The following is a 15,400-nucleotide window of genomic DNA, read 5'->3' on the forward strand; positions in this document are numbered from 1 at the left end:
TAAGATATATTTAGAGCTTCGTATTTTATAGATTAACCTAGTCCGTCCATAATCAATCACAAATTAAATATAGATATAATGCGATAAAATCGTAATTAAAAATCTTATTTTCTATTTCGTTAATGATTTAATTTTACTATCTTATTCACTTACATTTATAATTATTGAGTATTTTGTCTCTATGATACAAGTATTAAATAAAGCAGAGACAGAATATTTTTTTAAATGTTTGTGAATGAGGTAAGTACTGTCCTAGTCATTTTCTTAGGCGTACGATAATCAAATGCTAAAATCTGAAGTAGTTATAGAATTTCAAGTGTTTTTAGAGTATAATTAAGTTTGTTTGAATAAAGTACATTGTAAAAAATATTGTTTTATTTGATATTACTAAAAAATACATTGTAATTTCCATCTCAATCCCATTTCATCTACCCATTCCTGAAAAAGAACTTACATTGTAATTATTATTCTTCCAGCTATTTCCTGAAATATAAATAAGTAAATATATCGATGACTCCTAAGTAAACTGTCGTAGGTAAACTATTCTAAAAAATAGCAATTTTAACATTTCAAAAAGTCTATAAAAGATGTTTTTTTAGATAGTAAATAACGAAAAGCAAAAAAGTGATTACAGCTATGATAGTTAACTTAAGAGTCCTTGAAATAAGCCTTTAATTAAACCCGTGTAACCAGAGGCGAAACATTTTTAATTATATTTCAAGAAACCAATATCTGTCTCACGTGTAGCAGCAAGTTTATTTACTTGTCGAACACAAATTTTAAGCCTCAGCAACTCCACTATGTATATTCCCACCATAAATATTGCTCGACTTCATAGTTTACTGACTAAATATTAAGATTCATTGATTGATGATTGATTTCATCATTCATTACATTATTGCATTTGGTATAATTCTGTAATGGCTGCAGTAAAGAACACATTTGCAGTAAATTTAGTAAGAATGCAAAATTTTGCAGATTTTAAACATAAATTCATTATAAGGTGACCGGATATATTTTGGTAACGGTTCGAAAAATGGCTGGTAAATGCACTCCAGGTATAATATATTATATATATTAAGAGAACAAAGTTCGTTGATAACTCGATTACAGATAAATAGGGATGCCAAAAATAATTTTTTATGTCGTCTTTATGATATTTTGTTAAATAAAAAGATTACGGTACGACTACAGTGCTGAGGTCTTGGATTCGATCCCCTGGTCGGGTAGTGATATGGGGTTTTTATTCTCAGTGCCAGTTCGGAGTTTGGAAAACGTGCCCGATACGGCGATAAGCCCGTCTATCACATCATGGGATGGAATACGCACCACAGAAAAGTAGATACACCAGTTACGCCTCTACTTAGCCCTTCAGAGATAAAAGGCGTGAGCGTGTGTGTGCGTGCATGTGTGTGTGTGTGTGTGTGTGTGTGGAAATTAGGGTTGCCACCTTTTTTTTGAGCAAATAAAGTACATCGGTAAATTGAATGTAGAAAAAAAAGTACATGGTTTCAAAATAAAGTACGAATGATTTCTTCTTTATTATTTTGCTTATAAATATATTATATTTGAGATCTTTTAACAAATAAAATTAATATTTCAAATTTAAATACGATTTTTTTTCGTCTCGTAATATTCTACATCACAAAATTTAAAATTTCTCTGTGAATGCTGACGTAGAAGGAATCGACAATAAAAATGAATTTAATGCGTACAGTTAAAAAAAAATATACCATCAGGCTTATCAAATACTTGCTGCCATTTTTGTACTATTAATTACAGCTGTTTTACGCAAAAATTCTTACGAACAACCCTAGAGGAATCATATCATGGTAAATAAAGTATTTTCGCGTACTTTATTGTTCTCATAAAGTATAGAGTACAATTACCCGAAATAACGTACAATACTTTATTATAAAGTACGGGTGGCAACCGTAGTGGAAATATTCAGAATTGATATTTTTTAATGACTTGGGATTACTTTTCATAACTTACAAAATAAAATCCAAAAAGAATCTTATTAGATATTGACTTACAATAATAATAACGTTCCAATATATTTGTAGCAAACACTGCTGAACGCTATTGCTACTTTAAAACCGTTATAACCAGTTTACATTGACAATTCTTGTCACAACTGACAACACAACTGTCACAATTCCGTGCCAGCTGTCAGTGATCAAAATCGTCATTGAAGCGAAAGTGCGAAAGCCGAAACGTGCATTCGATCTATTTTGTTTAAAAAAATAAAAAATGGCCAAAGATCCTTTGGACGAGATGTTGAACTTCTTTACACCAGAATCGCGGATAGATTTAAAGCTCATCGCGGTGGAACATTTGGTTGGATTATCCGCAAGTGACCACGGAATCAACTGCCTATTAAACAATGAAAACATAATGAAAGCAATTATTGAATTGACCGACGATAAAGTAGAAGATATTGCTAGAAGTGCTTTATTGATTCTAATTAACGTGACAGTACACACACGCGGTGCCACGGAGCTATTAAAATACAAAAACAGCGCGCAGAAAAATATCATAGATTTATTGATTTCGTACGTATTAAATCCGCAGAAGAAAGACGCTGATGCCGCTTGCATGATACTTTCGAACATAACAAGACTCGAAGACGAGTTGGAGGTGTGCTTAAACACATTCATTCCACATTTAAACGACATTTTAAACGCCTTTGCCAACGTTGATTTTAACAAAAAAGGTTCCAAGTTGAATTACTTAGCGCCTATGTTTAGCAACCTGTCCTGCAGTCATAGGATACGCCGTTGGCTTATAGAGGAGAATCCACACGTTCCGGTAATAAAGTTATTACCGTTTTGCAACTACGCACAATCAAGCGTCTGTCGCGGTGGTGCAGTTGGCACTATACGGAACCTCTCATTTGACACAGAATGCCACGATTTCCTTCTCAGCAATGATGTGGACTTGTTAACGTACATACTGAACCCAATAATGGGAAATGAAGATTACCCTGATGAGGAAATGGATTCCTTGCCAATCACATTACAATATTTACCGAAAGAGAAAACCAGGGAACCAGATATCGATGTGAGGATAATGATTTTGGAGACGCTGAACAAGCTGTGCGCTACAAGCAGAGGCAGGGAGAAGTTACAGAACAACGGAGTGTATTATATCCTCCGAGAGTACCACAAATGGGAACATGATCCTAAAGCGTTGCTCGTTTGCGAGAATGTCGTCGACATCCTTATTCAGAAGGAAGAAGAGGTAGGAGCGGAGGATCTATCTGCAGTAGAAGTACCGGAGGAGATGAAAGAGAAATTCCAGAAAATGGATGAAGATTTTATGAACAATGTTTAAGTTGTACAAGAGGCTGTGAAGATCGGAGTATTTAATGCTTTTGAATGCCACAGGCATGAAAGCACCTTAGTAAGTGGCAATGAAAGCCACCACAGCACATTTTTATAATGGCAGATGACTACAATAAGTCAGATGAACACAACATATTTTTATAAGATCACAATGACATAGCTACTACTATGACAGTTGATGGACACAATTAAATGTCCAGATGAAAAATTGTTTAGTAGCACTGAACTACCCACAAAGTAGAAAACCCTACACTGGGCTTGTCAACAATAGATGTTTTTATAATTTAATAAAATAAGAAAATGTTAATCAGATGCTGGTTATTGCAGATGCCTGATGAAAACAGAAACACATATTATAATTTTAAAATATCGATTGATATAAATAAAGGGTTTTAGATGAATTGAACTTGAGTAAATCAACTACTTTTATGTTCTAATAAGATTTTTGTGCAAGGAAAAGGATGGCTAAAGTCCAATATTTAAGATAAATAGATATCAAAGGCACCTAAGATAAATAAACATTAGGTATAAACCAATCTTTACCATGAAGTAGAATTAAGACCAAACCTCAAGAGGAAGTCTATGCAAAGCTGCAGGACAGTACACATAGGGCTGATATGTTTTAAGTTACTATAATACTAAGATAGCTATACTCGACTTTGAGTCCACCTGAGTTTTTACAAATGAGCATGGCTTTAAAAATTTCACTAAAATTAAATACTGCAGCATTTATAGTCACAGTGGGGGATTAGGTGTTAATCATCCAAAAAGTCAGTTACAATATCTACCTAAATTTTACAATTTTGTATAATTGGTTATGATTTTAGTTCTTTATAAACATGTTGGCTGCAGTTTTCGAAAAATCGGGAAAATATACTAAAAAAGCGCGTTAAAATTTTAAAAATAGTTTTATTTCAATCTTTAACAGTCGCGTAAACATAAGAAATCATTTCTAAATACGATGTTAAAATAAATAAAATTTTAATTTTAATGATTTTTTGTCGAAGTAAGTTTGATTTTGCGTTGCGGCCCGACGCGCTATGATGTTGCGGCCCGTATAGGAAAGGTGGGTATGGCTGACCTATGAGAATAAAGAGGGATAACGAGCGATGGCTGGACACCAAGGAAGATTAATAATAAATAAATGGCACCGGTTTTTGCAACTTCAAGCGTGTATTATGTGTGATATTGTATTTCTGAGAAAATTATAAATAAAATACTTGATCATTTTTTATGTTTTATTTTGATAAAATTATTTTAAATGACTGTGCCCTATATTCTGACAAAGCATAGATTTACATAGATGATATCAAGTGAACATATCAATACAAGTATTGATATTAAATTTGTATTGCAATATCAATATTATTATTCTATATACAATTTTATATCCATATCCTATGCAGTTTCATAAATTCTATTAACATAACTTTAGATGAAATTAAAGATTTCCATTTTTTTGGTACCTTTACTGTTTTATCTCTGGTTTCTTGTTTGTGTGCCCTTTGGCATAGACCTCCTCCAAAAACGTCCAACGATAAAATTATTTACTTTATAACAGAGGCGTTAGGTCCATATATTCAAAAAAGCGTCTCGAGAATGCACCAATCACAATAAATCATTTATGATGTCAAAAAAAGCTTTGTTCTGATTGGCCCATTTTTGAGATTGATCTAAGTAAACTATAAGCTTCATTAATTGAAAATGGCGGTAAGTCAGTGTAATTGTGGCGCCTACCCTTTCGATGATAAAAAAAACGTAAGTATGAATATTATTGTTGCCACAATAGATTTATACCTATTGTAATTTTCTTCAAATATATTTTTTATTTTTGCACTAGCTTTTACTCGCGATGATTGCCTGCTGTATTAGATACACGCGTATGATTTTACCGAGGTTTCATTCCTTGGATGGTGAGGGGCTCTGCCTTAGAGCCGAATCCTGCGAGGCTACCGCATAGCATGCACTTGAGCACCCCGCGACCTTCGATATTAGGGAGTGAGAGTCGAATGGCGGGGTTTTAGTCGGTAGGACGGTTTATACCGGCGAGTCCGGCAGAAAACCGTAAACGGATTTCGCCGTGTTCGTGTGTTCTTTGTCCACGTAAATAGTTTTCTAGGTTAAAAGGCCCGCTAAATATTTTTCTGGGACAGAAAGTAGCCTATGTCCTTCCCAGAGTTTAAACCTCGAATCATTACCTGTGATGAAAAGTTGATCCTGTACGATAATCGAAAGCGTTCCTCGCAATGGAGAAGAAGCCAAAAGCTGCCACAAGTTGAAATTTACTAAAAAAAATTACTTGTGAGTTGTGGCGGACTAGTACCGGTGTCGGCTGTCAGCTTTCTTAAATCTAGTCTGCAACTGCAAACCATGATGAAGGAATTAGTTACTAAACAACCGAGGCTAGACAATCGCTCTAGGCAGTGCTGCTTCAAGACAACGCTAGACCACACACTGCACAACAGACGGCCGCTAAACTAAAGGAGCTGCCATTGGAATGTCTGCGACATCCACCGTGCTCCCCGGACCTTGCTCCAATAGATTATCACTTTTTCCTTAATTAACTATATGGAAAAAAAATCGACTCTAATGTGGCAGTCCAAACCGCCGTCAGAGTTTATTAATTCTCGCCCTCATGTTTCTTTAAAGGTCAATGAACTCCTTATGAAATGGCAAAAGTGCTTGTATAACAATAGTGCATACTTTGCTTCATTAATTATATTTCCCCAAAAAAGTATAGACTGTATTCCTCGCATACAAAACGACAATTGGACGCAGATACGCAAGGATCCAACCCACAGTATGGTCGAAAATGAGTCGAGTATGCCAAATTAGTTCTTATCTATACGGTCTATATTTTCCATCAGTAAAACATCTTAATCAAAATATGTTAATTTGAACTTTTTAAACAAAATATAAAATAGAATCAATGAGCAAAAATACGATTTAAACTTCAATCTTCACTATTTCAAAAGTGTCATTTTGTGGGCTGGATCGTTTTTGCGTATCTACGTTCCATTTCACATGTAAGGATCTATTAGATTAGTTATATTCAGAACGGCAAGGTGTTTCTGACAATTGCGGTCAACCCTTAATAAATTATTAGCTGTCGGATCGTTAGCGTATTCTTTAACAAGTGTAAAGCCGTGACCGGCGAGCGAACACCATAGCCTTGGCCCAGACACGTGTGGCGCGTTGAAGGAAGCGGTTTATACAAGTTACAACGTCGATAGACGGTGCCTATTTTCCCACTTATAATATTATCAGCCCTGTATTATAATGTGAACCCTGTATTATATACTGTCCGACTGTTGGGCACGGGCCTCCTCTATTACTGAGAGGGAATAGTCCTTAATCCACCACGCTGGCCTAGTGCGGGTTGGTAGACTTCACCCACCCACCCTAATAGAGAATTTCTCAGGTATGCAGGTTTCCTCACGATGTTTTCCTTCACTGTTAAAGAAAGCGATAATTCACAAAGAATACACACATAATTTTTAGAAAAGTAAGAGGTGTGTGCCCTTGAGATTTGAACCTGCGGACATGTCGACAGTCCGTTCCACAACCAACTAGGCTATCGCCGCTCTATATTTTACACTTTTTTTTTGTGTAGCCACCGTTGTTTTCACTGGGGGGTACCCTGGGAACAGTGTACAGGCGATCTCCCGGCTTAGCAATCATGGGAGTCCCTAGGGGAATAGGGAAGGGATAGCTGGGAAGGAAGTGAAGGAACTATATTAGGATAGCCGGAGGGGAAAGGAAGGGAGATGTTCGCGAGCCCTTATAGACCTCAATGTGAATTTGGCAAACAAGAGGTATAAACACTTAACTGTGTGCCTAGGGCCGCGACTAATGTCGTCCCGTATCGTAATAAGGTACCGGACTAATTTTTGTTCATTACTATTATCAAATACTTACATAATATAAATTATAACACAGAAGGAATTATTAAAGTCCGTTAAAAAATCAACAAGTTATAAGTCTTTGAATTTCGATGGAAGGGGTAATTAACAAGAAACAGAAAAAAGACGAAATACCCACTTGTGACGTCATCGGGAATTAAGACGCGTGCGAAAGAAAGAGATGAAGCGATATCCCCACATCGCGCCCACTTCTGAACATTTCAATATTTTAAATATGAATTACTCGCTCATTTTTTAACCAATTTTTATGCAGTTTTCACAGGAGTGCTTCTTTTTCGTATTATTAACCATTATAATAATAATAATATCAGCCCTGTATTATATACTTGCCCACTGCTGAGCACGGGCCTCCTCTACTACTGAGAGGGATTAGAGCTTAGTCCACCACGCTGGCCTAGTGCGGATTGGTAGACTTCACTATACAGGGCTAATATATTATTATTATACTTTATAAAAGTACCGGTAGCAACTCTGGGCCAGACACAAATAAATAAAAATGCCTACGAAATCAATATTGAAAGTAGGTTAAAATAAAACAATACTCTACAATTAGTTAATTATATATTTACACAATTTACAACGTCAGAATATATTCTATTTAGATCTTACAGTATAAGTTATATCGCACATCGAATCGTCGCTTCGCATAGCTTTGATATTTTGCAAGTTCAAAATATGTTGTTAATTACGATTTCGTAATATGGTGAAAACCAGCGTGGCGGACTAAGGCCTAATCCCTCTCAGTAGAGGAGGCCCGTGCCCAACAGTGGGACAGTATATAATACAGGGCAGATAATATAATATGGCGAATGAAATAAAAAGGTGTGAAATCGGCTAAAATTACAACATACAAAATATAGTTATCTGAATAACAAAGATTCATTTTCGGTAACATAAAGATATATTTGAATATCAAGATGTTTTTTCCATAAAGCTCAGAATGTTCTTTGCAAAGCATTGGCATTTGGCACAAATTCTTGAAAAAATGAATTACTATAAAGATACAAAATATATTGTTTTCGGAATAACAAAGATTAATTTTCGTTAATACTAATATATATTTGAATATCAAGATGTTTTTCTTAAAGCTCAGAATTTTCTTTTCATAGTGGGCCAAATACTTAGAAAAATTTTAATTAAAAAAATATATATATATTTATTAGATACAATAGCTAAATATATCGTTCCTTGACTTTTAACCGACAGGGCAGAAAGAGCTAATTAGTGAAAAAAAAAGTCAAAAAATCATATTTAACAATTAACATCAGTCAAGAAAGCTACATTATTAACTTTAATATGTACTACTACTCCACTACCTGTACTACAACTATTCAATGACGTAAATTTTATACACAAACGTCCACATAAACTATTTGTTCAACTGAACTAAAATTCCAAACAAAACGTCACTGTTATAACCTATTTATTCACTTGAACAACAAATAATTTTATTTATTTGACTAATATTGTTTATTCACATCCAGGTTTACACTTAGACTCGAGTTCTAATATGAGTGTCACTCCGTACATAACCGCATGCTGTCAATGTTGAAATCATACTAAGTCAGGTGTACGGATTGCAGTACAGCTGTACTCAGCTGAGTCACGCCAGATCTAGTATGTAGTACATATATATCGTTGCTACTACTATGCGATACGACTAGAAAGTGTGCAAATACCTTTAGAACAAAAATGACAAAAAAACTGTACTTACCAACTGCTTCTTCAATGGTTATATGTTATCCAAAAAAAAAATAACCTGTTCAAATACATCACGCCTTTATAAGCGAAGGGGTAGACAGAGTTGCAACCATCTAGTCGCCATGTGTATTCCGTCCCATGATAGCCTATCGCCATATCAGACATATATTACCAACCTGATACTGAGCAAAACTATGTTTTTTAGTGTAATGGACGTTGCTCTTTGCAATCTTATATATAGATCAGAGTAGAATTACTTTTATTACTATTAGTTATATCATTTTTTAAATTGATAACACTGTGCCATTAAATGATCAAGAATTCTTACACCCTTATTCATAACCGTTATTTATCTAAGGACGGAGCATTGCTGTGATAACAAGTCTGTTTCTCAGCCTTTTTTATCTGACAGCTTGCTGTTTGCTCAGCTTTGTTTATCTGACAGCCTAGTTCAAGTTGTATCTCAATATTAGCCAATCACAACGGCCCTATGTCTACGCACTGCGGCTGCCATGCCGTCAGCACTGAGAAACAGACTTGTTATCGCAGCAATGCTCCGTCCTTAGATAAATAACGTCTATGAATAAGGGGGCTAGTTTTTGAAACACTACATCTCAATACAATGATGACATGTCACTGGTCGACTTAATTATCTGTTTTCAAACGATTCCAATCTTAATCTTACAAACAATTCTGAAAACAAACTAAAAAAAATTCTAACGTCTCAAAAAAACTTAGCTTAGGATATCACAAATACGAAACGACTCTGTTGTTTGTGAGATACTACGTTGTTTATTGTGATTGGTTGAAACTAACACGTGATAGACGTATTGGTTTCTCGACCAATCACCATTTAAATAGGGTAGTTGCCTATTCTAAATACATTTATCAAAGATGTATTTCATTCAATATCTATCGGAAAGGAATTTTTAAAATCCACGCAATAATAAATAAGTTATAAAGCTTTGAAATTTGGTGGAAAGGGAAGCTGTCAAATTACAGTAATAGTGTATTGTGACGTCACTCAGTGCCACCGGACATAACGCTGCGTGAGTGAGAAAAGGACAGCGATATCCCCACCACGCCACACTTTTGCTCACAATATTTCAAATACGAATAACTGTTTCATTTTTCACCAATTTTGATGATGATTTCACAGAATTCCTTTTTCATATTATTATCTGTTACATATAAAATAATACTAAATCAAACATAGAAAACAACCCTATTAAACATTGACTTATGAATTCCCATTTTTGTGACATTCTGAGGGCTTGATTGATCCATTTTTGCGTTGGATAGGAAAAAAAGATTGGGATCGTTTGTTAAATACGTATAAACAATCTCGATATCTAGAAAATAGTACAATAAAATTAAATTTAATAACTGATTGTGTTCATTTCAGTGAATACAAACAAACCTTAAACTATTTAGGTGTTTCTGCAAAATCAAATCACGCGTCAGCGATAATGGTCTAAAATAAAAATTAAAAAAAAGTTATGTATGAAGCTATAGTCTATTGCCTATTCCTCGGAGGCAGCTGGTCGGTAAGTCTTGATGCCTTCCATCCTCGCTTTCCTCCTCTCTGATCTGGTGGCTCCACGGATCTTGGTTATGATGTGAGGTCCCTTCTTCGATGGGTCTGGTATGTAGGTAGTTGTCACTTCCTGGGGATGTTTAAAATAATTAATATATATAAAAAATCCCCATTTCCCTTGGTCACGCCATCACGCGTGAACGGCTGGACCGATTTCACTATTATTTTTTGTTGTTTTTGTTATTGTTAGAAGATGGTTCTTATGAAAGAAAAAAAATTTCAAAAATTGCGCGGAAAATTAGAAAATTTAAGAAAACTTAACGAAAATATTAATTTTATATAACTGTCAATTGTTTGAAATAACTGTCAGCGATTGACAGAATGCGCGCTGCAAATTCATAGTTAAGACGGGACAACGTCTGTCGGGTCAACTAGTTAATTATAGCTAGCATACATAGGTGTCAGATTTCAGCCCTGGAAGGTACCAGAGGGGAACAAATGGGGAATTTCTTAATTTCAGTAATTAACACCCACATATAAAAATGTATTTCTTTTTATTAGGGCATGGCAGAGTGACCCCCACTGCATCTGATGGTAAGTGGGGTCCAATAGAATGTCGACTTAGAGATGATTACTGACAGTCGACACAATTATGCTTGTTGGAGTCGGATATACACAGGCTGATCCCGGAATGCTTACGTGAGCCACTATGGCAGGTTTTAGCACCTTGTGTACGGTCGCTACCCGGGCGGATATAAAATATATCCTACCACCAGCAAATTAGGAATTAAGGCATCCATACTTTTCAGGTAAATTCAATTCGCACCTTATGCAAATAAGGTCGCTTTTGCCGTATCACGATAAGCACTCGCAACGCATTCATATTTTCTATACAGCCATTAACCATATAGCTATTTTATTTAGCTTTTATTTATTAAGCATTCAGTTTGTGATTAATGTAAAAATTCAAGCTATGTCCTTTCTTCTGTACAGTCTTACTCCATACAAAAGATCAAAATCAGTTCAATTATTTAATACTAAGCAGTGTATACTGCCGTGGTAAGCTCAAAAGCGGAATCTAAAAAGAAACAAAATTTTGATTTTTATGTTGTCTTAGCTTAAAGAAATAACCATCCAATAAACTTACCTAAATAACAATATCTTGTTTAGAACTTGTTAAAAAAAATCTTAAAAAAGTTTCTCTATCTCAGTTTTACATACAAAACTATAAAACTATATTTACAAAACTTTGATTATCTCAAAATAAGGTTTCCCTGACATACCGCTTTTGCGCTTAGCATGGCAGTATATATGCCACTTCGTTATGAAGCCCTCGATATACAGGATAATTTTGACATCGCGTTACTAAATGAAACCACATACTTATCTACTTGAAAATAACACTACAATAAGCTATTGGAACTGTAGATATATATTGAATAATGTAAGTTTAGACCAAAAGAAATATTAATAAAAAGTAATTTTAATTTTACACGCCCTAATACCACTACTATTCTAAAAGAATTCACAGCAACGGCAACATCACCCTTACACCCAGAAATACCCTCAGTCACAAAATAAAACTGAGATTTTTTTCATTATTCATCTATAATTATCGGTATAATGTTATGAAGAAGTAGAGACAAGTATGTGGCTATACTGGGTCATTTTGTCATTTTTACTAAATGAAACCACATGCTTCTACTTAGAAACAACACTTTACAATAAGTTATTTGCGCCTTAGACGTAAAATAAAAAAAGTGTAAGTTTCTAAACAAAATAAATATTAATAAAAAGTTATTTTAATTTTACGCGCCCTAATGCCACTACTCCTACTCTAAGAGAATTAATCGCAGTGGCAACTTCAGCCTTTCACTCATAAATACACTCACGCACACGCCATATTCGCATCAAACTAAAAAATAATCAAAAAATCTGAAAACTAAAACGAGGATTTTTGGTGAAAATATTCATTATTAATAGATTTTTGGCACAATGTCAACAAAGGTAGACTAGTATCATTTAGTAATGCAATATCAAAATGACCCTATAAATCTCAAATCAAAGGCATACTAGTCAGTATAAAAACTTTTGTGGATTACAAGCCATCATACATACATCGTCCCAATTCTCTTCACTCTGTATGATCGGGGGCGCTGAGAGCTCCACTGCGGGTTTGTAGTCATCGTCTGTGATGTAAATCTGCGAGTCCAGCATTATTCTCTTGGGACAGACTGTCACATGAAACTGCGGAAATATAAATAAAATTAAATCTGGTTATATAGACACTGAAGAGACTGCCTAATCTGGATCTTATCTGACAGATATGCAGAATATCCATTTGTAGGATTCTATGCATCTAAAGCAGTGGTTCCCAAACTTTTTTTTCACACAGACCTATTTTAAAATCTTGCAGGTTCCTGTGGTCTTCTCATAAACCCATTTCATAATTTTGCTGGTTTTGGTGGACTTTTTTTTGGTTTTGCAGAGAAAGTTCATTACAACTGTCGCCCAACCATCGCGGAGGGCGTCTGGACAGTTGTGTTATGGTCACCGTGCCTTACGACCCGTATCAATATTATCTACCTACCTCAATAGGTGAACTCAAGCCGACATTTTAGTACTTTACCATGAAACCAGATAAAGTTTAAGAATTGTAGACCCCCACTTTTAGGTCAAGCCAACATAGATCCCCATCAAGTCTCCCGTGGACCCCTAGGAGTCCACCTGGACCACTTTGGGAATCAACGATCTAAAGGAACCCTTGTAGGATCATTTCGTTTGCCTGTCTGTGTTATGACCATTTTCTCAGGAACAAGTACAGCGAAGTTGAAATTAATATTGAATACTCGTTCTAAAGCCTCTTTGAAAAATCAAACTTGTAAATCAACATGATTGAAAGATATGACCATTTATGATGCCTATTTTGCGATTTCATTAGGGAATCAAAATCTATAACGTCCTGTGGACATAGAATCACAAATCTTGACAAGCAATATCTTACAGTACAAAGTTGGAGTGGAATTCAAAGTGAAAGCACTTACATCCAGCTCTACATCATTGATAACATGCGTAGCATCAAAGGGACATAACACTTTCTTGCAATTAGGATGCTGTTTCCTGCATTTCTGAAGGTGGATATGCATCCGATAGTGTTCCACTTGATGCGCCATCTCGTATGGACAGGTCATGAGCTGGTTGGGTTTGGGATTGGCCATTGTCTGTAAAGGAATGAAGTTCTTTTAATATATATTAATGTTATTTATTTATCTGTATTATATACTGTGTCATTGTTGGGCACAGGCATCTTCTACTACTGAGAGGGATTAGGCCATAGTCCACCACGCTGGCCTAATGTGCTAAACTTCATATACCCTCAAAATTCCTACAGAGAACTTCTCAGGTGTGCAGGTTTCCTCACAATGTTTTCATGATTCACAATAATACACACATAATATTGTTAGAAGTCAGAGGTGTGTGCCCTTAGGTCTCAAACCTGTGGACATTTGTCTTGGCTGTCCATTCCCCAACCAACTAGGCTATTGCCACTTTTTTTAAAGACATAATGAAAAATAAAAATACACCATAATAATAAAACAAAATTTCGTCGTATTAAATTTTAAAGGCCGAAATATCCATGCATATTAATTATTTTTACGTTTATCTTTCAACTGCGAGAACTAATCACTAACTAGACGTGAATTTAAATTCTTTACTTGTCAATACTTGTTTAGTTACCCAGATTAAAGGTGAAACAAAATGTATGAAAATGGACCTTAAGCTATCACCTTAATTCATGCTTATTGCCAACATTAAGTTATGGGTGCCAAACATGGGCTGTGACACGAAATCTCCAACACAAATTAAGAACTTGCCAGACGAGCATGGAGCGAAACATCCTCAGCTACAAAATAAATGACAGAAAGCGGCACACATTTTATTTTTTATTTTATTTATTTGTGATAAATAAACAATCATACAATATTATATACAAGTGAAATTACATGTATGTTTGAGATAATTGATAAATAATTACACTATCCACAGTTTATAGATCCACATGGGAATCATAACAAAAGTCGAATATATAACCAAGAAAACTCAGCAACTTAAATGGCGCTGGTCAGGTCACATGCTAAGAGAGGTAATTACAAAATGGACTAAAGATCTTACCGAACAGAGTCCGAATACAACACTAAAAGAAAGAGACAACAGATGTTCCACACACAAACAACATCACGCATTTATCCCCGAAGCGGTATACAGAGGCCCAACAAGGACACCCAGTTTTCGTTAAGTGTGTTTTGCCTGTCCGTAATTGGAAAGCATTTCATCCTTATAGACGGAATAGGGCTCCCTTACATTAATATACAAACGTAAATCCCGCAAGTTTGATTTGCAAAAACCAGCTTTACTGATACAATTTTCGGGATTTTGCTATAAATTTCTGTGCAATTTCTTTAATGATTAGGTAGTAAATTCGTTTGGAAGCTGTAATTACACTTTATTAAACTCATCTGGGTAATAAATGAAAAAAAAATGCGTCTTTGTTAAAATACCGCGCATATATAAAAAATGTATTATTATTGAACCATATAAATAAGTTCAGTCGTACCTTTTTTTAAAGTTCGTGGCCGCAGTTGAGGATATTTTATTGTTTCGAGCAATTTCAAAACTCAAATGCAGTAGAAGTTTATTTTTACAAAACTTAAAAACGAGTAATATTGGTTGACTGATGAACAGGTCAAAACTCAAACATCAAATGTCAACACGACAGAATGAATGTAATGATAAGAGTGGGCTCGGTCGTTATTGTTTCGGCAAAATAATATAAATATAAATAAAGCGCCAGTGTACTTTAACTGCCGCTAAAACATTATTAAGTACTCGTG

The 15,400-nt window shown here is 35.0% G+C and overlaps 2 protein-coding genes across 4 annotated transcripts; one reads left to right on the forward strand and one right to left on the reverse strand.

Annotated features, from left to right (window-relative positions):
* Positions 1–2,164: 2,164 nt before the first annotated feature.
* LOC115453069 (protein HGH1 homolog) lies at positions 2,165–4,577 on the forward strand. Its single transcript, XM_030181713.2, has one exon. The coding sequence runs from the start codon at positions 2,254–2,256 to the stop codon at positions 3,334–3,336; it is 1,083 nt and encodes a 360-aa protein (XP_030037573.2). The 5' UTR covers positions 2,165–2,253; the 3' UTR covers positions 3,337–4,577.
* A 5,848-nt stretch (positions 4,578–10,425) lies between these two features.
* Positions 10,426–15,280, reverse strand: LOC115453068 (gametocyte-specific factor 1). 3 transcript variants are annotated; one of them, XM_037443192.1, is made up of 4 exons: positions 15,124–15,280; positions 13,553–13,729; positions 12,627–12,755; positions 10,426–10,638 (listed from the first exon to the last, which is right to left on the reverse strand). In XM_037443192.1, the coding sequence occupies exons 2-4, from the start codon at positions 13,724–13,726 to the stop codon at positions 10,495–10,497; spliced, it is 447 nt and encodes a 148-aa protein (XP_037299089.1). In that variant the 5' UTR covers positions 13,727–13,729; positions 15,124–15,280; the 3' UTR covers positions 10,426–10,494. The 3 variants fall into 3 exon arrangements, with proteins under 3 accessions (XP_037299089.1, XP_037299161.1, XP_037299116.1); XM_037443264.1 differs by lacking the exon at positions 15,124–15,280 and adding an exon at positions 14,682–14,704; XM_037443219.1 differs by lacking the exon at positions 15,124–15,280 and adding an exon at positions 14,513–14,637.
* Between the last annotated feature and the right edge of the window lie 120 nt (positions 15,281–15,400).

This window comes from Manduca sexta, chromosome 1 (assembly GCF_014839805.1).
Source record: "Manduca sexta isolate Smith_Timp_Sample1 chromosome 1, JHU_Msex_v1.0, whole genome shotgun sequence".
In the NCBI taxonomy this organism is placed as follows: Eukaryota; Metazoa; Arthropoda; class Insecta; order Lepidoptera; family Sphingidae; genus Manduca; species Manduca sexta.

Coding starts and splice junctions, on each gene's coding strand:
- LOC115453068 (XM_037443192.1), bottom strand. CDS start 13,726: ATGGCCAATCCCAAACCCAACCAGCTCATGACCTGTCCATACGAGATG. Junction 12,756..13,552: donor TCAATGATGTAGAGCTGGAT/GTAAGTGCTTTC, acceptor ATATTTCCGCAG/TTTCATGTGACAGTCTGTCC. Junction 10,639..12,626: donor GTGAAGAGAATTGGGACGAT/GTATGTATGATG, acceptor AAACATCCCCAG/GAAGTGACAACTACCTACAT.
- LOC115453069 (XM_030181713.2), top strand. CDS start 2,254: ATGGCCAAAGATCCTTTGGACGAGATGTTGAACTTCTTTACACCAGAA.